Source organism: Micropterus salmoides, unplaced genomic scaffold (assembly GCF_014851395.1).
Source record: "Micropterus salmoides isolate LMB-PRFRI ecotype aquatic unplaced genomic scaffold, ASM1485139v1 Ms_hic_scaffold_1, whole genome shotgun sequence".
Taxonomy (NCBI): Eukaryota; Metazoa; Chordata; class Actinopteri; order Centrarchiformes; family Centrarchidae; genus Micropterus; species Micropterus salmoides.
The window spans coordinates 48,412,174-48,438,506 of record NW_024040040.1 but is presented as its reverse complement, the minus strand read 5'-3'; the positions used below and the strand labels follow the sequence as shown (position 1 = coordinate 48,438,506).

Below are 26,333 nucleotides of genomic sequence, written 5' to 3'. Positions count from 1 at the left end.
AGGTGACGTTGTCCTTCCTCCGCCATAATCTGTGTGAAGGATTTAACACGCTTTTACTCAAGTCAATACTCAATCCCATTTTGCTGGAAAGGTTTATAGGTGACTATAAACCATGATGGCTCTCCCGGAGGGATGTATCTTCAGGACATTGTCTCCTCTAGCATACTTGCCTCAACTCTGTTTTCATTTTTTACTATCTTTTTTAACACATTTGATGACATTGGCATTGAAACAGTGCTTTTCTTGCCAGAGTCAACTTTTACTTACACCGCAGTAAAATGTGAACCTTCCAGAGTTTTACAGCAATAAGATGCAGTCGGATCACAGCATGTTGTAACCCGAGCTTAACAAAGAGTGAACTAATGCAGAGCTGTGGCTTTAAGACATGTCATCAAGCTAATTATGTTTTTATGAAGGAAGTGGAGCAAATTTCCGGATAAATAAGCAAATCCATCGTCATCAAGTCATCAAATCTGCTAAGAACCGTCAAAGTCATTATCCCAGAGGCAGGCTGGTGCTCAATCAAAATTACCCACGCTGTATATTCATTAGGACAGACTGTGAAATATGGGCTGTTAAAACTTGAGTCATTGTCGCCTTGGAAACTGATATTACTCACTTCCCCTCAAGGTCATGGCAGTGACATGCTAATTCTGTTTTCAATGTGTGTGTGTGTGTGTGTGTGTGTGTGTGTGTGTGTGTGAGTCTTTTGTGTGGCTTTTGTGCTTAAGTGTCAAGGAACTGGAGGATGAGGTAGACTGAAAGGATTTAGGGTGGTGGGAGTAGAGAGTAGGAGAAAGAGGTGGGAGTTTTACAAGGACGTTACATGTTCAGTCTATCATACTTGACACAGCAGTATTTCTGCACATATTGCCCCTCGCCGACCTGGGATTCGATCCTTCTGTATGACCTTTCCCCAACTTAGCCTCTGATCCAGTTCTCTGCCCTCTTGGAGAACAAATATTCCTCTAGAGACTATTTTCACAATGGTAGAAAAGAAAAAAAATTCACATCCCGAACCAGTGTTGAAAAAAATAACGGTTGCACTGGTGTAGTGGGGACAGAGATAAACCCAGCACCCTGGAGTTTGTGTCCCAACTTGTGACTTCTAGTCTGTTTTTGACCTTGAGTGAGATTTGGCAGAACTTTGTGTTCGGGGTATTGGATAGCTGTTATGGCTCCTCTGCGATGCATTCTGCTATCATGGTTTGGATGATGTCTGTCTGTTTAAACACAAAGAACCACAAAGATCAGCAAGCGGGTGATCCGTCAATGCCCATTGAAATAATGCATTGTATGAATAGAGGTCATGCACAGAAAAAAAAATTTAGACTTTTTTACATACTTGACCAGGCTCAGTTTTCAATAAACAGTAAATTATTGCAGACCTCTACGTATTTGACCCGTTTCTGCATCTACTGTGTGTCCTTGCTAGAAATGCTTTCTAATATTTATCCACCAAAACCTTGTATTCCTATATTACATTGATTATGAGGAAAATATGAGTTGTTGGGTGAAATTTTCCCTGAATTCTGCATGATTAGCACAACACCTGAGTTGGAGTCTTTTCACTTCACAAAGCCTCGGAGATTTGTCCGGTCATTGCTAGACACTGCAGTCATGCAGCAAAATGAGAGCAGTGTCTCCTGCTCTCCTGAGACACAGTACACAGCAGAAGGTGTGCTAAATAAGAGCCGGGGCTAGATTAATGATTTACTTTTTGGCATTTAAGCCCAGTGGCAATTTTTAGGAGTCAAAGAGAGGGGAAAATCTATTAAATGCAATAATAACCTTGGCAGGAGGCAATACGTTATCACACTTTCTGTCTATTTGAAGTTATTGAATGTTGTTTCAAACATGACGTGGAGTTTTGTGTTGTGAATTTGCTTACTTTTTCTGTCCCCAGTTGCACTTTTTATAGATAGGCCTAGATTTATACATAGCTATCACAAGGAATCTTTCTATCTCCATTTTGCAGCACATTTTGTAGATTTGTGGTTGATTGCTTGCAAAGATGGAGATTTTTATTAAAATGAGCTTAATTAAAAAATAATATGCAGTAGAAAAGCAATATAAAGCCGGCATTTTTATGGCTGACCAGCCAAGCATTCTGTAGCAATACAGGATTCTGTTTCAATAAAATATATAGAGCATTTGTTATTGGGCTGAAATGCTGACGCTAGTCAGATTTGAATATAACTACTATACCATTGCTCCATCTAGTGGGCTATAAGATATATCACTAATGACATACTGAGAGCCAGTCAATAGTTATGGAGATGAGTCTTTGAGATAAAATGAGGAGGAAAAGAAATTATTGTATCCAGAAGCCTGGGACTTTTTCTAAAATTTTGTTGTTCAAACTTTTAGGGACCAATGAATTCAGGACACTGTTGATAGAAAAGATCAGTATTTTTGCTGGGTGAGCATCAATGTTAGTAGTTCAGTCACTGCAAAGCAGCAAATCCCATGCTTGGTGTCATTTTTACCTCGGTGGTAAGATTGCTTTTTCCATCAAGGTCAGAGACAGGTTACCCCCCCCCCCCTCCCCTGCATTCTTCTGAACCACCCACCTACACACAAACCTACGCACCTACGCACCCATGCACTGGTACTCACACAAACAAGTGCACACTAAGCCCCCCACTGCAGAGAAAAGCCTATTCCCACAACAAATCCATAAAGTTTACCTTACTTGGGCTTTCATACAAAAAGAACATTTCCCCGTTGTGCCCCTGCAGTGAGGAAACATTGTAACAAACAACCCTGGATTCAAGTTAGTTCCTCTCAAGGGGGCTTTCACACTATAATTAATATGGGCTGTACATCTCATAGCTAAAACCCATAACAGAATCTGAGGAGAAATAAAAACCTGTAAAGAAAATTTTCTCTCTATAGAGCCATATTCCATAATGTGAGACATGCTTTATTTGTAGGCAGCGCATGGGAAGCATTTACAGTGTGTTTTTATTTAATCCTCCTTTTCATCATCAATCAAAAGTGTCATACAGCAACAGCGGCGTCTGGGTACAATTTATGCACCGTGTTCCAGACACATCAATGGTTTTCTAGCAGACACATTTAACCAGAGTGACCAACAGTGGGCGAGCAGCTAGGCGCTTTAGCATCTGCTCAAAGACACTCTGACCGGACACTTGGGCATGACAGCCGCTTGGCAATCCTACATCAGCAGTCATAAACATTTATGCTTTTATGCTCATCACATGATGGTAATACTTTAGATATCCACATGATGTCAGTGCTGTGAATTATTTTTGTATTCATGCAACACTATCTAGTCCAGAGTCCTTACTAAAACACTTCTATTTTTTTTTTCTCCAGATAGTCCAGTTCTAACCAGTCGAGTGGCCGTCACTGTCCACGTGTTGGACATCAACGAGTTCCCACCTGAACTTGCCAGTCCTTATGAGACCTTTGTGTGTGAAAATGCCAAAATGGGACAGGTATGTTCACATTTACTCTCTTCCCTGCCTCTTTCTGTGTACACACCATGCGCTTGTGGCATTGAACACAGCAACTGTTCTAGTATGTGTTGATTTTTCAGTGAGTTGACAACTGTTGATTGGAGTGTTGTTTGTCCTCCCATAGAGCTGATATGGCTTCAAGGTGGTTGTTGAAAACTATCTGAAGGTGTTAAATTGAATCTGAAAGGTGTAGATTTATATAAACTCTGGCAAAGAGTCATTGTTTACACTTAATAAGAAACAAATGCTGATTTTGTGGTGTGTGGAGATAAGATTTAGTGGTATTTTTCTGCTTTTTGGAGCCCCATATTGCTGTTAGTAAATACACACATTTAGCTCTCACATTGATACCTAACAGAGGGTTGGTTTCCAGTCTTTTACTCAAGGTCACTTGAATAAAATATTTTATTTCAAGGCAGTTTGCAGAGAACTCTTCAGCACAGAGTATGAATCAAAATCTTGAACTGATTGTTTCATATAGTTCGATTTAGCAGGAGAAGCAATCATAAAGCACGGCAGTACTTTGCATATCAGCAACCTAGAGTACATTTCAGATGATATATTTGAGATGCAGTGGAGAATTTGCCTGTGCGCATTGTAAACCACCTGTGCCTGTAAATTAGCCCATTAACTAGCGTCTATATGCAGTTAGCATTCTGAGGGAACTGCTTCTGTGGCAGTCTATCAAATTGCTGTAGACTCCTCATCACATTGAGGATGTTTTCCGGTGCAATCAAAACAACGGCTTTGTCCCGTATTTGAAGGCATCACTTTATTCCTCACGTGAAGTTGGCTGTGTTATGTTTTCAGCCATCAAGATTGACTGAAAACACATTTTTCTTAAAGGCCCTAAAAAACCACTTTTCTTTCAATGAGCTGCTTACTGCGATGGGATTCTACATAAATGCAGTTTTTTTTGCCAAATCTTATTTCCCTTGAGAGATCTCAGACTGTTTAACTGTCAGTGCTCTTCTCACTGGTTGGAGGGGTGAAGGGCTCAGTTCGAAAATTGTGATGTCCTGTACATATATCCAATGTTTTAATGAAAATCTGATAACAGTTGTAGGGTTTTTATGTTACTAGGGCACTGTCAATCAAATCTGCTCATACCACATCCACACAGTCCTGATGAAGATTAGCTGATTTGATAGTGTTATATATAATATATATCTGTATTTAATCATAAATATTTAAATATATAGAGAAATGATTTGAAACCAAGTTTTCAGTGGCTTTAAGGATAAATTACATTTGCTTGCACAACTTCTGCCCTGTAATCTTTGCCATTCAGCTATTCAGTACATATTTTGACAAATGAAACCATAAAGGGTTCAACTAGGGATTTATTATAAGATTGCAGACCAGGTACAGAGAAATACATATTTTAACATATTTAGAAAATTACAAAAAGACAAATCAAAGTCAAAAAGGCAGAAAAAAAGTTCAAGACTAGACAGCTGTAGCCCTACATTCAGACCAGCTGCAATAATCATACGATAAATCAAGTCACTTTTATTTACATAGCATTTATAGCTGCTTTCCAAGTGAGACAGATGGGTAAGAATGTGCCTCAATACAGGTACATATTTAAAGGAATACTACCTAAAAGGCAATAATACATAATGTAATACAATTGATATAATACCGAGAAGGCAAAACTAAAATGGGTGAAAAAACCTTCTTTCCTCTCCTTTTGCCTAATCCTCTCCTCTCCTCTGCCTTACTTTAATCCCCTGCTTTTAGTCTCCTCTTTTCCCTCCTATTTCCCCCCTCTCTCCTCCTCTCCTCCCTTGCCCTCCAGTGCAGAGTATACACTTTCCTCCAGTGTTTCCACAGCATGATTCCACCAGGTGTTGTGCACAGCTGGTGGATGATAAAGAATTGCAGATCCTTGTAAAATCCATCACATGTCTCTCTTGATGATTATCTGCACTCTCACTGCTGAAAAACATACAAACCGCTTGTTTTGGAGTGCCTCATGCTGTGGCTTAACTTCTCACGGAAAATAATCTGTAAGCAGGACCTATCCATAGTAGCCAAGCAAGAGAAGCAACTGACTATTTGCATGTAAATGTGTGGGGAGAGCAGGAAGGAGAGTGGCCCAAGACCTTAAGCTGAGATTTGAAAATAAAAATGGTCAGGGCTGTGTCAAAATAATACAGTGGAATATTTCCTTATTTACTGTACTGAGTCCTGACCGGTCAACTGTGTCAAGTGTGAAATGAGAAAAAGCAACCACAAAGGAATCATAAAACAAGCATATATATACCACTGTGCATTTAGATATACTTAGGACAGCCAGAGCTATAATGTGTCCTTTATTCTTTAAAGTATTTCCCGAGCCTTTTATAATGCCGCATTGAAATGCTATCCTACTCAATCAGTTTGTTACGCTGCAATAATTACATTTACATTTACAGTATTTAGCTGGCACTCTTATCTTGCTTTACTTACAATGCAGCTGAGTGCAAAAGCAGAATACACTTAAAGCCATTTAACATACACAATAGCACCCGGTAATCAGCAGTTACAGCTGCAGCAGCTCCACTTATAATTGAGAAGAGGTCGGAAGCACTTTTAAATCCAAGAAAAGAAAGGTCAGAGCTTTTACATGATACATTCTAATTAACAGTGTAATTAGAAAATAAAACAAACTTTACTGCTGATTTCAAATACTGATGTCTTAGCTCTGACACTGCAAAACTGTATGTTTTACAGCGATTTTCTGTAATTGCAGGAAGGAAATGCCATGGTGGAAATAAGTGAAGTAAAAAAGTATGGAATTTTTTGGATTTCTGCACAAATTGGTTATAAAATGTGATCTGATCTTCATTTAAGTCACAACAATAAACAAACACAATCTGCTTAATCTAACATTTTATGGCAAATTTGAGCAGAAATCCAGGTAATTCCAAAGGGTTCACATATTTTTTTCCTGCTACTGTATTAATAATGGGTTTTCATTAGAGCTGAAAGGATGCCAGCAGTTTTTTTTTTGTCCTTTTCCTGTTATTCTAAATTGAAAATATTTGGTGTTTCTTCCTTTTTTGGACAGTTAATAGTATTAATAATATTTGTTAGACAGGGAATGAGGGGAGTGAGTGAGGGGTATGACATGCAAAAAAAGGTCTTTGGCTGTAATCGAACCACGGACACGGGTGTACAACTTAACTACCACTTTGGGACATCCTTCAAAACCTACGATTTTAAGACATCCTATTGAACTGTGGTAACGTTTGATTGGCATTAGCAATTATTTCTGACATAACTAATTTACTGAAAAAAAAATCTATAGATTAAATGCAAGTGAATGTAACTGTTAGTTCATCACTAAGCTAATGTGGTCACTGGAAATCAATAGTGTGAAGTGTACAGCTGCTGTGGGGTACACAACGGAGCACTCATCACACCTGGTGTCAGGGTTCACTCCCCTGCAGGAAGTTTAATTCAAATACTGAGAGGGGAAAGAGAGAGAGAGCAGCATAGTCAGGGTGATGTAACACAGAAGGAGGGCTGATTAGTGTCCCCTGCATGTGGGGGATCCAGGGCCAAGGCATCAGGTCTGCAGCAGGTCAAGCCCTGTGAGCGGGGAAGAGCAGACTGGTAGCACAGCTGGGCTGGCTGGACAGCTGGTTTCAGACAAAGCTCTGAGACATTTGGGGAAGAGAAAAAGGTAGAAAGCAGTCAGCAGTCTGGTACAGAGGCAGATGAATAAGCAGTCTGTGTCTAGCAGGGTGGAAGTACAAAGAGGTTAGAGGCTAGATGGCTAGATGTTGTTTCAGTAAATTCTTTTACACATTTTCATATATAAGTCATCCAGTTTGTGCTGCAGTACATATGAGTAGATGCTGGATTGATCAAAATGTGTCTTTATACTATAAAACAACTAGTTTGTCTTCATGACCGTTGAGCAAGCTCCAGCAGTCACACCATCACAATATGTTTTGAGGTGATCTAGAAATTTCAATCAAATGCTCAGCAACTGTATCCAGAACTACCAAGAGAACAATTAACGGCCTTGTTTTAGCACTGACAGGTCTGACATGCAGTCAGTTCAGGACTAGTTGACACTTCTGTTGAATAATTTCACATTTTCTGCCAGAACAATTTGACCTGTAGGAGTTCTGTTTTCCATTACAGATACACATTTGACATTGAGATAGCTACTCAAAACAAAATCCCCAACTGTGTAAATCCACAGACAGTTTGCTGTCAGTATAGAGATGAAAAGGTTGCCAGTCTACAACTAATGTACCCGATACAGACAGGACCACTAGAAAAGATAACCTTTAACTAAACTAAAGATAACCTTTAACTGTTTGAAAAAAATGACTACCTTTTTTAATGTTGTGTTTTTCATTTATACCAGGTGATTCAAACATTCAGTGCAAAAGACCAGGATCTACCAACTGCTGGACAACAGTTCTCCTTCAAATCACCAAGGGAAGATATAAAAAACAAGAATTTCACCATCCGGGACTTTGGAAGTGAGTGTTCCTGTATTTTGACACCTCTTCTTGGTGACATGGCAAATCAGTACAGCTGACTGATTTTTGACTATTTAGCCTGGGGGCATATCTCCTAGTAACACACACTGTCACAATTTATGCAGCTTCATCTTTTAAACCATGGTAACCACTACCATTAAAAAGCTGTTCTTTACACCTGACAAATGCTTACAACCCAGCAATATGAATGATAAAGAAATGGTGCCTGCAATCAATAAGCGTGTATTAGAGAGGAGGCAGATTTATTGCTTTTTATAAAAGTATTATTTTGCGAGATCACACAAAGAGCTCTAAAATATTTGTAAATGATGTTGAAAGTGTGAAAGAAAATCAACTTAAGGTATATTATATTACAGTTGAATTTGGGGGCAAATAATCCAACAAATAGAACCATTATTACTTCAATTTTAATAGTTAACCTTAAATCTCTAGATGAAACTTGTTAGTTTGGAATTAGGACAACCACCCTCTCAAGTTAAATTGTTACTAGCTGAAGTCTGTTGCTTAAAGCTTATATGAGTGGCATGTCTCAATGCTAAAAATAACTTCAACACATGCAGTCAGACGTCTCACGATAAGGTCATGTATGACACTGCAGTGTGCACTGACCAAGCCCTTTGAAGTCCAACCAGAAAAATGGGTAATGAAAAGTGGGACATGGCAGGATGGGCGCAGGGAAACGAATGAATTCACCATCCTTGACAGGCCCAGGTCCGAACCTCTGATGCAGTTTTACCTTTTGGACACACTGTCTTGCAGTTTCCTGACTGCCAGAGGCCCTGCATGCACACTCTCCAGATACAGAGTGAGATCTGATAGGCAGGGACAGAAAATACAAACACCACGGGCACTGTGAACAGGTTCAGCAAGAGAGAGAGAGGCAGCCCAAACAAAATCACAGTTGTGCACAACATGCAAGGTGTGCTAAAATGCCTGACCTCCTGTCAAGAAAAAGTGCCAGGCTTCGTCAGTGGAACAAACCTGGCTTGACAGGGGTCAGACAGTCTAGCTGTAGCAGACAGAACCAGGCAGGTCCAACCTGACACATTCCCTCTCCCTCGTATACATTGTCGACCTCTATTCCACTCGCCATCCTTGCACCTCCGGCTGTCTTCCCAAGTTGTTCCCTTTGTTTGCTCTTATGTATCTTTTTATCTATTATCTCTCATTGCTAATCTGTTGTTTCTCTTGAGTGATACTGCCTGCACAAAGAGATAACAAAATAACAACACATCCCAATTGTTCTCACATTGCATGTAGACAGAAAAAGCTTCGCAGTCTTTCACGGAATGATGTACTGGGTGTGGTTAGACTCTATCAGCTTTTAAATTAAGCAGTGTAAAATGGCGAGAGCTTTGATAAGACAACTCTTTGATACATTGCAGTTTTTCTTCCCATTCAGAAAGGATTTGATATCAAACATAAAAAGTTATCAGACTTTGAAAAGTTGTATTTATCTTCTCATACTTGGACCTCCAGACTTGTAGCTCAGAGGCCTGAGGCCTGATTGATGTGAGATTATACACGCTGGAACATTTTCTTTTGCTTTGGCCAGAACACTGTCTAACCTGTATAGATCAAGGAATAAGCACTTGCTGCACTACTTCAGACCTTTCCTTACACATTTGGAAGATTCTTTTAATCAAAGACCACACACCCTTTCAAAATCAGATCAGATTGCTTGTTGTTTTTTTGTTGTTTTTTTATTGCCGATTGCAAAATGTCTCCTTTTTTCCCCCTTTTTCTAGACAACACAGCTGGAATTGTGACAAAGCGGAGTGGCTTTAGACGGCGTTTGCAGGAGATCTACTTCCTTCCTGTGGTAATTGACGATAATGGCTACCCACCCAAGAGCAGCACAGGCACCTTGACCATCCGTGTATGTGGCTGTGAATCAGATGGTTCCCTGCTAACGTGCAGCGCAGAAGCCATCTTTCTCCCAGTGGGTCTCAGCACAGGAGCTCTGATCGCCATCCTTCTATGTATCATCATCCTGTTAGGTGAGACCTGTTGTCTTCTGGCTTTCACTGATAATCCTAAAGGAAACAGGGAATTGTTTTACAGTTCGACAACTGAAATATGAATGTGAATCTAAATCTATTGATTTTGTCTTGCCATTTTTGACAACACCTGACTCTAAACATGCTGAGCTGTCCATCAGACTTGGACTGGCGTCTCTCCAGGACCGTCCACAGTTAATTATAGAACCCATATGAATTTGGTCATTCAATGAGACGTTCAAGATTGGAGGGCGGGACGGTTGGCTCTATAAACTCAATCCAATCTTGGTGCCCTGTGGCTGCCTCCCAGGCTAAAGCTTTTACATTTCACACAAGGTCATGGTTATAAAACTCCTCCTTAATTCTCTGCTATTAATGTCCAAACTCATCTACATAGCACAGAGGAAGTAAATGTAAGTTTATGGGATCATTTTCTGAATCATGAATATGGGATGGTCGCTTGTTAAAGAAGTTCCTATTTAAGTCAAGGGTAGCCATGACCTTTGAATTGAGGTGTATTTACATTTCTCTATCTCGGGCTAATAAATTGTCCAACAAAGAATCCACTGTTAAATTACTATGACTCATCATAAATCATAAAGTTTCATTGTTTTATATGTGAGGGAACATAAAAGCACATGGCCAAATTTACTGGTGTGCTATAGAGCTGTTGGTGTGTTCACTTCATCTGAGAAGAATGTCTTCAAAGCTCCAAGTCGACTCGCCCCCAAGGCTGAAGCTGATGCCAAACTGTCATGCTGTCCTTGAGAAGAAAAGTGGCAGAGAAAATCAGAACTCACACTGAGAACATTTCCATAGAGCCACTTACTTCCTGTGCAGGATTTGTCAGGATGACCTAGTTGTCCTGTGAGGAAAAATGATGAGGTAAATTAAACAAACCAGCTCAGAGACTTTCATCTACATTGCTGTTTCTCCCAACCTGATGTGTATTGGCTGTGCCCACAAGCTGTGTTCAACCGGTGTGTCCTATAATAACAGGCTGTTGTTGAAGTCTATGTAGCTGCCACTGGGGGGAGCTGGCACACTATTCACAGGTTGATAAAATCGCTTGGGAGTAAAGGGAGGTAGAAAGGAAGTGAGATATAGAAAGGATGAAAGGAAGAGACCTACTTAAAGCTTTTTATTTATTTATTTATTGGACTTTTCCATATGAATTATTTGAGTTTTAGCCTGGCTATAGCTCTTCCTCCTATACAGACCTGTATATTAAAAACCAGATGGAATTTTACTGCATTTTTCACTGAGGAGACAGAGAGAGGGACACAGAAGGAGACACATTGCACCGAGAGGAAAAAAGGAGAAAAGGAGAAAAGGAGATGTATTGTAACGTTATGTGCTGAAAATCAAACAGCAGTGCTACAGTTTCTAAAATGTGCAGAACCTCAAGCAACCAAAATTGCTGGGTGCTTAAACCATTGCTCACCTGTACAATTTTATATATTTATATAGTTCTGTTATAAGTATGTAATTCTGCAAAAGTCACAAAAACAATTAAATTCCCAGCAGGCACTGAGTTGCAGGTCATGCAGGTCTGGACACTGAGATTGAATCTGGGCCAAATTTGGATAAAACTGTGTATTACATGCCTAGGTTACATATAGCCAGATTCAATTGGACTTCATTTACAGTATCTCAGTGTGAAGCCGGTTTAAACTACATCATTTAAATGCTGCTGAAACATAGGTTAAGCCTACATATAAACCAAATATCTAAAATACTGACATCCAGAGCTCTAATTTCTAAACATGGTTAAGAGTTACAGCTATGCTAGCAGTGATGTGAGTCTGTAGCCACAGTGGTGCTTTGAGCTTAAAGGGATATTTCACCACTGGAAAAATTGTTTTATTTATAAAACTATGCATTAGAAAGATAACCTAAAGCAACCAGAATGCGCTGGGTACATTGCCTTCCAAGACCAATCCCACTCCCAAACTTCACCACCTCCGCCGGGTCACAAACAGTGTATGTGCTGGTTTTGGTTGTTTTTTTCTTTCCATATTCTTTTTGGGATCCCAAAGTATGTCTCCTAAAGCTTTGGTGAATTACACATCGACTTCACTCTGTGCCACTATCCTCACCGGCTGGAGATGCTTGACTGTTTACTGTGGCGGCCGCTTCTACTTCCATATGCTGTAATTCCTCCACGCTGTATTCTGGCTCATACAAGTATCCCTGAATGTCTGATTCCAGCATTACACTATTAAAATAATTTTCTTCCATATCTACAAGAACATTGGACAGTGTGTTTTAATTCCGTACACAAAATATGCAAAAGTATAACCTGTAGTTTGAACAACCGCCCTAGAGCCGGCAAATAAATCCACAAATACATGGGGAACTGTGGGTGCAGGCAACACAGAGGGAAATACATTGTTCACAGTGGTCTAATATGTGGCTCTCTTTTTTTGTTCCCCCAGTTATTGTGGTCCTCTATGTGGGCTTGAGGCGGCAGAAGAAAAAGGAAACCCTCATGTCATCCAAAGAGGACATCCGGGATAATGTGATCCACTATGATGATGAAGGAGGGGGGGAGGAGGACACGCACGCATTTGACATGGGAACCCTTCGTAACCCCAAGGTTGTCAAAGAGAACCTGTACCGCAGGGACGTCAAACCTGAGATGAAGAGAGGTGCCAGGGCACCTGTCTCTCAGGACAGCGCCGACATCCGTGATTTTATCAACCAGCGTCTGAAAGAACATGATACGGACAACTCAGCCCCACCCTACGACTCCCTGGCCACGTATGCTTATGAGGGCAATGGCTCCGTGGCTGAGTCACTCAGCTCAATCGAGTCCCTCGCTATAGACCTCGAGGAGGACTATGATTACCTCAGTGACTGGGGGCCCCGCTTTAAGACACTGGCAGGGATATTTGGGGAGCAGTCAGAAACTCAGTCAGACTCAACCATCACAGAGAACACACATTGATGTTATTCACAGACTCGAAAAGCAAATATGTAACAATGTTCTTTTGGCCGATGACACACAATATTTTACCATTATTTTCTTCCTGTCATGTCATCATTATCATCTTTTTCCAGCTCATGTTTTCTATTTTATCTGGTACTTTACCATGCTCTGTCCCAAAATTGTAAAAAAAAAAAAAAAAAAAAAAAAAAGAGGGAACATATTGTAACATGATTAGATGAACAAAGGAGTCATTCAATTATCTTTCAATTGAATGTTGCTTCTTGTCTTACACTTTGCTTCCTCTTGGGGAATACACACAGACATGGAAATGTTGTCATTTCCTAGAACATCCTTAAAAGTGCCTCGATATAATTGTTCTTCACTTGCTATTTCATGCCACATATCCAGTGTTGTTCCTTAGAACCCCATAGGTTAAGCTGATTCAGTCAGCATACTGTGCTCTGACTGGCTGAGGCATCTACCAAGACCAATGTTAACTCTGTGGGGACAATGAAGTGGCCCGAGTTTGGCCAAAGATGTTTTGAATGTTATTTATTGTTCTATTTATTTATTGACTGATTGAGTTTGATTAGATTTTTGTGTATTTATCTATTTATCTCTCAGTCATCAATCTGTACTTTTTATTTTTGGAGACACACGAGGAATTTTGTAATTAATCAAGGCCCACATGAAAATGTATGTTTCTGTTAGGTGGGTCCTGTGAATAGACTTGTACTAGAGTTGTAAAATAAATTAGGGCTAAATATTGCAGTTCAGTCATGTAATAAACACAGTTTTCTTAAATAAACCACACTTGGACAAAATCCCTCTCTGCATTTATTTATTCGTCTCACATTACTTCTGATCTATTATTTAAAGGTTCCATATTATGCTCATTTTAAGGTTCATGCTTTTATTTTGGACGTCTACTAAATATTTACATGCTTTTTTCAAAAAACACATTATTTTTCTAATACTGTCCATTGCTTCAGCACCTCACTTCACCTCTCTTGCCTCTCTTAGCTCTTGTCTCTTTAAGGACCCTCTTTCTAAAAGCCCACTTTTTTTCTGATTAGTTCACTTCTGGAAGCCTGCCAAGGTGCAGGAACTAGCTGGCATAGCACTGAATCGAAGTGCAGAGATAGGTCTGACTATGCGAGACTAGGCCTCACTAATTACAGTACAGAAACACAACTTTATACCTTTATTCACTGGATTATATTTTATGGAGAAAATATTTATTTAAATTAATATTTATTTATATTACAAGCACAACCTTCCTGGAAGAGAGGATTTACTTTACAGCTAATTGGATTTCTTCAGACAAATCAACAAATAAAAGCTTTCAAAGGATGTATTTCCAGATTCGCTGAACATCCCCATGCTGTGGAAAGGCAGTCATGATGCAAGAATTTCAAATCAAATAGAGGCTTCATTATGGTATGAAATGGCCCTATACCTGCAATTATTGAATAGTGGCTCATACGTTTCTTGCTGTGGTCTGGTGACGACATAATGGGAGGTCTGGATGAAAGCCAAAGCATTCAGTAACATACAATGCAAAGCCTATAAGTGTGAAGTGATTCCTCTTTCTGTCTCTCTATCACATCAAACCGGTCTGCCTCAAGGCTGAGCTTCAGTAAATGTGTGGTGATGTGTGTTTGCATAGGCATTATGCAATCTATAACCGCTGCAGGCAGCAGGAATCGCACACCTTTACCACCCTTAGTTATGGTGGTCTGTAACTGATACAACCAGTGTAGCCACATTTTCAAAAAAAGAGATGAGAGATCAAAAACATTTAGGAAAGAGGTGTAGAAAAAACACAACTTTAAAGAGGTCATATTATACTTTTTGGCTGTTTCCCTTTCCTTTATTGTGTTCTGTATCTTCTTTTGGGCATGTAATAGGTTTGCAACGTGAAAAAGCCCAAAGTCCATCCCAAAGGGAGCTCCCATCTTCTAAAACAGAAAACACCTGAAAAGCTCCTGATCTGCCTGAAAACAGCTCTCGATTGTAGTCCAGACTTTATTTCCAAAACCTTTCTGCATCACTATGTAACATGCGTCTCAATGCTCGCTTAGCGGCTAGTGTGGCACTCCCTCAAAAACACTACTGCAGCACACACATAGAGACAGTGCACAGTTAAAATGTTACATATAAAAGATCAAGCTATAGTTAACAGATGTAAGGACCTGCCCTACTCGGCTTCTGATTGGCTGGTAGTCCTTAGTCCTTACTGTCCATGTGTAACTCCCAACAAAGATCCAATAGAAGTGAGATGCTTCACTTTGTAGCTAAAACGTCAGAACTAGAGCGTTCAACACAAAGGGGTTAAAAAAGGTGCTGCGCCAATGTGCAGTATGACAATTATATGGTGTTTTTTGAAAATGGAACCATGTAAACCTATTGTGGTACAACCCCTAAATAAAACTATGAACCTGAAAAGAAGACCACTTTAATAAAACACTCATTCATTAAAGGGGGCACACACAAGTTGTAATTTTACACAAATTCAGTTAACCAAAGCAACCACGCGGAGCACTGTAGTTTTTACCTGACAAACAGAATAGGAGGTGTACAGGAAGTTAGGAAATTAGCACTTGGCTGCTCCCACAGGGGTGCACCGGCTGACTGGAATTACGGCTCTTCGAAGGGAGCCGGATCTTATGTCTCTGTTTCTTTCCAAGAGCTGGCTATTCATTTAGTACCACTTCTGCTGGTCACTGCCCAAGTTGCATTTTTATTTGTTGCAAGAAATGAATATGCAAGATTCTTCAACTGCAACACATTAAAATATTCTGTCACAATAATGGTTAAAAAGTGTGGTATGTCAAGAATAACTACCATAGTTGTACAACAAAATACGGGGGTGTGTGTGCATGAAATTGGCTCTCAGACGGGAGCCAAACCTTTAAGGATATTTTTGAATTGATAGAGTCTGGCAGCCACTAAACAAGCACCTTTTCAACAACCGATCATTTCATGTGTTGAACAGATTGTTGCTTTAGCAACCGATCTATATCCTCTACTGCCTTCTGAGCAGCTGTCTCAGTTAGATAGCTAATCTAACTAGAAAAACACAGAGGGTTTAAATAAGTTCATACTTCCTGGAGCTCTGCAGCAAAATATTCCAAAATTCTCCTCAACTGAAACTCCTCAGATAGGCCTTTTATTAAGTGATTGGTGACACTTTAATGCATGCAACAATTGGGTCAATAGTGCTGGCTTTTGGGCAGCCACTGTGACTTGCCACGTAGGGTTGGGTGCTCCAAAATAGGGCAATGGCACCAGACTTCAACATGTTACACTAAGCAGTTGATCTAGGTTTATCTGCTAACATATAACCTCAAGCAGAAGAAGAAGCTAAGCCAAAACATACCACTAGCCATCAAGTGTGAAGCACGCTTCATCTGTAAGCCTTTACTGGGGAAGTATCTAGTCCTTTAAGCTAGCATTACAAACAGAGTTAACAATTGTCTCGTTACTTCTTTGAAAGCAGAAGACACAGTTTCTTATCAGGTCGCACCAATATGTAGGAGGAACAGTAGGGGAGAGCAGGGGCAAAAAACTTAATTTTAAAAGATTATTATTTAAGATTATAGACAGTGATATATTTTTGCTGTGGTCACTAACTCACATGTGTGCTCTATCAATACCAGGTGGTATTTTGTGCAAATGTAGAACAACTCCAATTCCAATTCCACTTTGAACTGAAGTGGCACATTGTTACTTTCGACCCCATCAGTTGGGTTGAAAGTAACACACAGGAGTAACAAATAGGAGCGTCGAAAGTAACGCAACAATACAAACTAGATTTTTTGTGTTACCCTTATTCTTATTAAATATACATAACTATGACCTTGTAAATATATAACTGCAAATGTATTTTGTCCTTCATCTTGGCAAAAAAATGTATAAACTACATTTTCATTTTATTTATTATTTATTTACAGTTCCATCAAATGTTTCAAAAGTAACCCAACCGTATACTTCTTCAGAATGTTTTTTATTGGCAATGTCAGTCCATTTTATAAAACATTTCTTCAACAATATGCTATGCAAATTTGCGCACCTAAAACAGTAAAAAAATTGTTAGAGGGAGATTGTTTATGAACTTGACATGATTAACATAAAATAAGACACTTTACTGATCCTGCACTGGGGATATTTGCATGTTGCAGCTGCTTCAGATACAGTGGAAAATTAAACAAAATATAGAAAGATATGAATTGAATATAAATAAAAATAAATTAAAAACGAAAAAGCTATTTAGAGCAAATACAAATTTCACATTTTGTAATGACTTTAAAATTCTTTTAGTTTGAGCAGTGCGAGTGAGCTGAATGTTGAGTGTTTTTTAACAACTGTAGCATGCTACCCTGGTGGTGTGGTCTTCTCCCTACTGGTCTTTGCCCTCCTCCTGCAGTGAGCAAAGTGACATGGCATATGCCATGCGACTTAGCAGCTGCCCTGAGACTGATGTTTCAAACAGAGAAGTCCAGAAACGCCCTCTCATACGCATCTGGCGGAATCAGACCTCTGTCTGTCTTTCTGACCCTCACTCTTGGAGTATTCTGTTGGTATAATATAACATAAACATGTTTCAATACGTGCTGCAACGCAGAGAAATTCACCACATTAGCAGCGGGACAAAATAAACACTTGTGGTCACTGTAGTGGGACCATAGACTATATATAAGAAACGGACACAGTCATCGTGACGTCACCCGTGAAGTGAACAGCCAACTCCTAAAAAGCTCTTTCAGCGGTGCTGGTTAAATTTACACAGTGCCGAGGGTACGAGTTGGCTCTAGCCTGATTGACAGGTCGCCATGGTAACGACTTGTCAATCATAGATAATCCCGCACTGAAACATTCTCTGCTTTGTGGTGTATTTTAAAATAAATGGGATCATAATTTACTAAATGAACATCATTTTGTTTTGAAGACTTGAAACTAGCGACTGAGACCATAAACTTATCAGGAAAGTGTTTACTGGGGTAATTATTCAGCTGAGAAGTAGTGTTATTTTCCCGTTATTTCTAATGGAGCCGGACTTTTTTTTGCAACCAGAAGAGTCGCCCCCTGCTGGATTTTCAATAGAATGCAGGTTTCAGGGACTTCCGCATCGGCTTCATATTGTAGACCGGAAGCTTCCCGCTTGAGTGGGACGTAGTAACAAGTGTTACTTTCGTGCCAACAGGAACTCCTGACATATCAACACGATTAATTTTTATACTGAAAAACTATGACAGGGCAAACTTGAGGGTGTGTTAAAGCACTAAATAACCTGTAGATTTATCCTTATTGTGACACATTCAACGAGAGACACAACTTGCAATTTGAAAAACAGTCCCGCTTCAGAAATTTACTTACCGTGCTCGAAAACAGCTTTCCGGAGACTACCGCGGGAAACAATGACGAAATCACTCAATATTTGGCAGCGCCATCAAGGGTTGCGTGCTGAAGGTGCTGTCACAGCTTGGACTGCAAATGTAGTCGGGGCTCTAAGAAATTGTTCATTTTCGTACCGTGTTACTTTCACCCTGGTTTGCCCCTACTTTAATAAAACACTCGTTCAAAGAGTCACCACCCAGTTTATGAAAAACAGGGAAAACTCTCCTACAGTCTAACCATAGGCCTATAGGTCAATACTGTGGTCATTTTGTGATCCTTAGCAGTTTATTATTACTTATTTAACTAATGTGACCTGCATGTTTTGTGCTGGAATGACCAGTCAATTAATGGCTTCAAGGATCAACATAAAATTACATGCTCCAGCTTTTCCAGTGTGAGGATTTCATACCATTTTAAGCTGAATTACTTTGGGTTTTTGTCATGCCAGTGACTTATCCTGTGAGATATCAACATCTACCAGATTAATTGGCACCAAATTTGGTACAGACATTAAAGGTTTCCAGATGATTAATCCAAATGGCTTTGGAAATATGCTGACTTTTCCTCTACTTGCAAAAGATGATGGCAGCCTTAGCTGTACTTTGTGTTTAGTGCTAATTAGAAATGTTTGCATGCTACCATATTTAACTATGAATATGAACATGGTAAACAATTATGTCTGCTGGTGCTTCAGTGTGAGCTTATTAGCATACCGATGTTAACATTTAGCTTCACATCCTCACAACTACTAGCATGGCTGTAAACTCCTAGTGTTATATTAAATATTGCTCAGACAATTGCAGTCAAGCAATTGCAAGACAGCACTGCATGCTCTGGACTTGTGGCCATTAATTTTGTTAAAACAATGAATCGGTAAATTTAAAAAATAAATAGCGAAATAAATCAATAACGAAAATAATTGTTAGCTGCAGCCCTATGTGAGTGTCAGTTTGGTGAACTCCATCTTTGAATTGATACAGCAGGCAGTTGAAATGGCCCTATCTAAAGGCCCTCCCGTTGCCTGGCCTTTTCCAAAACACACCATTTCCACACCACTTATGACTCACCCTGTCTAGTGGCACTAGGCAGCGTAGACAGACCAAATAGAGACATCAGCACTAGGAGGAGTGGTGGGTGTGGGAGTCAGGGGGCCTCTATCCTATGCATAAACATGAGGGAACTGGCACAATCTATGCAATAGCTCAGGGGAGAGCAACAATTACCACAAGCCAAAGCAAAAAGAAGTGATGGCATTGATACTGTTTATGTTGGATCAGGTTCAACCCTCTGTGCCCAAGTGAACAGCACTGTCCAGTGTCATTGTTCAGTCTCCTCTCCAGTTCTGCCAGTACTCCACCATGAGTAGAGTGACTCCATAAAATCAAGATGTCCTCTTCCTCGCAAGTCACTTATCAATGATTTTGTCCCAATAACAAGCTTTATGTGTGGAACTATGTGGCAAGCATTTGACTTTGCAATGGAGGGAAACATTTACTGGGCTTTCAAATTATGGGAACATTGTTTGGCTGTGAACCAGGGTGTTTACAACATTCAATTTCTGAGTCATATGAGTCTCTGCAAGCATAGCTGTCAGGATTCAACAAAGACGGGTTGTCACATCGCCTTTTGAATAAACTCTTCTATTGTTGTAGGCACTGAACAATTTGCTTAGACTGAAATAAATGAATACACAGCAGCACCAAGACCACTCTCTGTTATTACTTTTCAGTTTTCTATGGAAACATGCCTCAGTTTCTAATGAACCCCTGAATTGCACACTGCTGTGGTTAGGGATTATAGGGCTGATACATATGGCTGCTTTAATTAATACCAGTCACTTTGTATTATTCTGCATCTAAGGGTATTTTCTCAAAGTGTTTATGCATATGGAAATTAAGCTGTCACCACTGCTGCAGAGTGCTCTCTAAGCTGACAGGTTTGCTTTACAGGAATATGCTGATCTTAGTGTGCATGTATTTGTGGGCACTAACCTTTGTTAACACTTTTAATCATGCAGCAGCAGTGGTAACTAACCTTGAGACAGTGGTGTGTAAGTAAACACAGCAGTCATTATCACACTCTAAGAACATGTTTACTGAGTGTTGAGCAATAATTAGGACATTAACTGATGGAGAAACAACAACAGTTGTTTGCATAGACAATTTGCATAGAGTTTTCAGTTTATTAGGTACAGCTAGGTAATGTGTGCTCAATGCATTTCAATAGAAAAGTCCTGCAAGGTAAGGGTAAGTTAATATATCTTTGTGAAGCTTTGTTGACTTTTTGTTGACACTCTCAGAGTTGTTGATTGATGGGGTCGATTTGAAGGCCACGGTCTGTGTCTGATTGTATTGTATTGTATTGGTGTCAAATCCCATTTGAGTCAAGAGGGGTGAACATAATAACTGATTGTGCACCAACAATGACACTATAAAGTCTAGGTGCATGTACAGCTCATTTACTTGGAAATCACATAAGAAGTCTCAGCTTCCAAACACAACCCTATCTCTGGTATTACATTGGAGACATGGTTAAAAAGAACATGGTGAAAAAGTCAGCCAGTGAATAAAAAACATTGTATTTTTCCTTTGAAGGTATTACATAAAAATTAAGCCGCAAAATAACTTTTTAAATCCATCCACAAATTTCAGAAGCATGTGTGAAAATTTTTCAAATCCTTCTCCCATATAGTGTCTTTTTTCCAACTTGTCGCTGCTCTCAAGCAGCACTGTGATCCCTAACATGCCAAAAAACTCACTGCATTGCATTCATTTTTTCTACTCAACAGAAATGGCAGAACTGCCAGGAAACAAATACACAACACTCACATTCAAACTTCAGAGCAAAACTAAGCAAATGAACACTTAACACTTAGCTCTAGTCCTGGGAGGTGGTAGATAGTTTAATCCATTAGGTAGATTAGTTAGTAGTATTACACAACAGTTAGTAGTAGTATCTCCACTTTATTTCTTACTTAGCCTGAAGAGCACATCAGATAAAAAAGTAAAGCTGTTTGTCAATAATAGTATCTAATACTGTGAAAAGACAAAAGAGTATTTATTGAGAGGAACCATGCAGTACAATAAAGATGGCATGGCCAGTTTATTTGTACTGGACCTGTTAGATGCAGAGGCAAGAAAAAGCACTCTGAAATGAAAGAAGGCAAGAAATGTAGATTAAAGTTGATTAAGTCATTAGTCGTTCACATCACTCCTCAATGACTCTGCTGTAGTTGAGAAGGTCCTAGATAATACTGCTTCAGGTGATAAATGGCAAGAGTCGAAAAAAATGAATTAAACATTTAATGCCACAATAACTTAGCATGCAGCTTGTACCATATTCCAGCAACACACAATATTAATATAAACTTATATAACTTATATATAAACTAACTGCTATAACTGCTTGTTAATATGATATACAATTCAATCTAAAAATATTATATATTATATTTCCAGTAAGGTGCTTCTTGCTCACCTTACAAACTATTCTCTCACCTTTTCAATCATGCATGGCAATGTATTAAATGTATGACGTCAACATTGTTTACTCAAATGCAATGTGTTAATAAAATAGCCAATAACTATTAAGTGTTTGACAGGGTGCCATTAAATCTGATTGCAGAGCCATTAATTCTTACAAATGACGATATGGCAAACTGATATTGATGTCATGTGTATGTTGTTCATTCTACTTATATTGGAAACAAATTGTACCTGTGTTAGGTAAAACACACTGTTGTTGCACTTGCACTTTAATCCCCTGCTACTTAAAAAAATGTTTTCATGGAAAACAACACCGGAAAGATACTCTTACACTTACTTTCTCTCATATTCTTAACTGTAATTGTAACACCAGAAATTTCCACACAGTTGTCTTTTAGACACGATGGTCTTTGCCAGTTCATTAACTAAGGAGAAACAGCTTCTCTGTTCACCATTGAATGAGTTACTGGCCATATGCTCTGTACTCTGTTCAGACTTAACATGTAGAGTACACATGGCTTAAACTCATTTCTCTTACTCATCCGATCGGCTGCTTGTGTGCTTTACTAACAACAACAGACACAGACCATTTCCTACATAGTAACTGTCCCAAGGGGCTGTGCGTGTGCTATTTTTAAAACCAATACAAAGCCAGTGATGGGTCTTATTTAAAGAAATATTGGTCAGGGATGCTGTGTCAGTAGTCATCCTGTTCATTGGTTTCTTTCAACATGAATATATGATCCCCATTGTACTTAATTATTTAGCTAGAAGGATAGTCTACAGCTCCCTGAAATGTCTTGATAAAGTATAGGATTAAGCTGTAGGATGTACACATTAAGCATGCGTGAAGCAGTTTATTATTTTTTTTTGTCTACTCTGTTATAGACTATTCTGACTCACGGGACACCAAATAACCACACTAAGATGGTTTAAAATGCAGCTCTCTGATCTCCTCATATTGCAGTAGTGCTTTCGGTACTATATATAAATACAAATCATGAACAAAGTGCAGCAAACAAACCTAAAATGCAAGGTTTTATGGCTTTCAAAAGATGGATGTTGATATCCAGTGGCCAGTACTTACTCATGCTTGGAAAATGAACCAAGGGCAGACTGCAGCTTTAACTGCTGTAAACACCAGTTTGTTTTATTGTCTGTGTCGAGGTTTTGTGTGTGAATTCACCTTGTTACCGTGGCACCCAATTTGGTTCTGGGTCTGCAGAGAGCGAGATTTTCAAGAGTATTGAATTTAGCAGAGCATCCCTGCCTGAAGCTTTCTTCTCTGCACTAGTGGTAGAGTAAATGATTCAGCAAGGGAGAACCTGATTCCTTGAAAAGATTTGACCACATATCTGTGAAATTGAACAAATTACTGATTAACACTAGAAAGCTCTCAGAGAGTGCATACCTGGCCAAGGCTGCACACTCCTCTAAATCTGTTATTTTAATAAAACTGTCTGGGAATATTGGGATTTGTACAAGGATGACAGGTCCAACAAAGCGTTTGACTTTTGACATGTGAAACCACTTTTCATTTCCTGTTACTAACTGATAGTCGGTTAAGGTTGGAGAATAATTGTGAACAAAATAACTTCTTCCCCCTGTTTTATAACATATGAGCTTTAACTGGGTGGTGATGGGACAGTGGATAAGACGCATGTCTTGCTAAATGTAATGTAATAATATTACTTTCTAATATTTATATTCTTACTGCATCACACTCCGAATTTGTTAGGATGTTGCTGTTATTCTGCTCTATATTTTGTTTACTCCATGTTGATAAGCTTTCACGTTGTCTGACAGGTTTTATATCATCACCTGCTACAGGCAGACAGAAACCTGATGTTGAGTTGGGTTAATATTTAAAAAGAGTCTCTGGCAGATTGAAAACAAGAAAATTTGGAGGAATAAGACCTCCGTTAGATTTAACATGCAGCTGACATGTGGGTGTAGCTGCTGAATAAAATGTGAGAGAGACAGATTGATTCCGATCACGAAAAAGTCTATTTAAAGGCTGGATACATTTCTTGTGGCAAAATGAAAGAACACTGATCATAATTATCATAGCGATAACCTTCTGGAAACAGCTCACACTTGGACCAAATGTTGCCTATAATAACATGCCACCAATTTGCTAATTTCATGCTACATCGACTGGGGCCAATTCAAAATCACTACATTCTGTTGAAAAACAACCAAAATAATATCTCACCCATATAATACTGTGTAACGACGCCTGTGATTATCCCTCTGCTCTGTGAAATGGCGCCTTGGCCACCTCTATTCAACTCTGGGGTGAAACACAGACATTCAGTCTTTAGCTCCAAGCTAATGCGTTTGTACAGCCAGCCTGGGAATATAAACAAGCTGGGATGGCTGCGGGTCGTCATGGGTCTCTTTGGGGGGCAATGGGAAAAATCAAATAAATGTTTAAATAAAAAAAACAAACAAACAAATAATTTGATGTGTTTCCTGGTCACCAGTGATGGTACTGTAGTTAAGAACAATTTTGTGGTACTCGTACTTCCAGTATTTCCATTTGATGCTCCTTCATACTTCTACTCCACTAGGCAAATATGGCTCAGCTACATTTTATCTGAGTGCTTTAGTTACTAGTTACTTTTCAGATTCAGATTTTGCAAAAACATATGACCAGATATTAAAATACGATGCTCTTATCTCCAACTTGACTATTCACATTTAAATGTTGCTTTCAAATATAAGCATCAATAATTATAATCCATTAATAGAACATGTAGACTAATAACAGCCTGAAAGGAGCCATACAGCATGCATACTTTTAATTATTATACTTAACAACATTTGTACTTGCACATGTGTACTAGTGTTCATGTATATTATACATGTGTAATTGTATATACACTTTATTTGTTTTATTCATGTATACTAAATTTGTGTATATTGTGTATTTGGAAAGCAATTTGAGTCAACTCCTGTTGTTTTTAAATGTGCTACATAAATAAAGTGATTTGACTTACATTCACAAGCTTTCACAATCAAAGCTTTTTGAACATTTTGAATGAGACTTTCACTTGTGAGTTAAGTGAGTACATCTACATTGTGATATTTCTACTTTCTTCTGAAGTAAAAAGGATTTCAACACTTCCTCCGGCACTGCTGGTCAGCATGATGTTTTTTTTTTAACCACTGTGGTTTTAAAAGAAAAAAATACTCAAAAAAGACAATGCAGCTTCAGTAGAATTTAACTTTGTTTCAGATCTCAAAAAGCATCATTCAGTAAAATACACAGTATACAGAATCTGTACATTTAACACATAGTGTATGTATTGATTTGACTATATATAATCATTTAATTACATGCTACAGTGAGACATAATACATTTGGTACACACAAAACAATCATAGTGATTGACAAATACAGGGAATGCAGCTGCTTTGTTTCCATATGTAAGACTAAAGCCCACCCTTTCCAGTCACATTCAGTGTCAACTAGTGTTTAAATCTCTCTGTGTCCTCTGCTATATACAATATTGGTTTGCATCACCAGTACAGACCACATCTGCATTTCCTTTATAAGCAACATTTAAATATAAAAATAAAAAATATTAATGAAAAGACACTAAGTGATACCAATTCACCCTGTTACATTATGTTGCTAATGGCTGCCTTTCTCAGTGTCTTTACAAAAACATGACAGGTTTGGTTTTATGCACTGGCTGCTTTACTTGGAGGAGAAGTGACATATGATGTCCATGTTGTTCAGACAGTTTGATAATAGTAATTATTCAGCTTTCAAACTGGTACTGTATGTGTGATGAATAGATTACATTTCACCACACTCCGGGAATGTAATGTTTGAACTCTTTTTAAAAACTACTTGATTTAATGACCTCTGAGGAGGTTGCAACAGATTTTTCATGTTATTCTGTTCGATTCTTGTATCCTATTAATGTGAAATACTATCTCTGTGCACAGATCTGAAAAGTAGCTTAAACATTTACTCAGATCTGTCTGTTTCTATAGGGATGAGCCAGTGTTGAGGTGAGAGTGCTACAGAGTTTGATCTACATGATTCCATCTTAATACTGTGTGGTTTTAATATATTTTTGACCTTCAAAGTTGGACACCATGAAGTCTTAAGATTTGTGCTTTAAGAGTCTTGTTGCCTCAGTCTGTGTTCAGTGTAACAAGATTCAACCATACAGTTCTCTTAATCCTGTGCACCAAAGGGGGATATCTTCCAGGGAGGCTACTGCAGCCAAGTGTATTTCACTTATGATAATCTATCTTTCAATTGTATGCATCTGTTAGTGTTTCTATTATGTTCCCTTTAATTTAGTGTAATCCTTGGCTTTTGTCTACTTATCATGATTTAGTTTTTTTTACTTGTTCATAATCTTGGTTTTTATCTCATTTTTTACTTTTCTCCTATTTATCTTTGTCTACCATAAATACACACTCAGGGTGTCATCACACTTCGACACCTTTACAACGCTTTGAGATTTGAGACTCTTTCAGTGGAAATGTTTGCTACCACC

At 38.8% G+C, this 26,333-nt stretch overlaps 1 protein-coding gene across 1 annotated transcript in view; it reads left to right on the top strand.

The window, feature by feature from the left end:
* Positions 1–13,122, top strand: part of LOC119912725 (cadherin-12-like) — a 105,692-nt gene extending 92,570 nt beyond the window's left edge. Inside the window, exons 9-12 of the mRNA XM_038732022.1 lie at positions 3,343–3,464; positions 7,855–7,972; positions 9,742–9,993; positions 12,432–13,122. Of these exons, the coding sequence (XP_038587950.1) occupies positions 3,343–3,464; positions 7,855–7,972; positions 9,742–9,993; positions 12,432–12,943 (1,004 nt within the window). The 3' untranslated portion in view covers positions 12,944–13,122. The remainder of the gene's footprint in view (positions 1–3,342; positions 3,465–7,854; positions 7,973–9,741; positions 9,994–12,431) is intronic.
* The last annotated feature ends 13,211 nt before the right edge of the window (positions 13,123–26,333 follow it).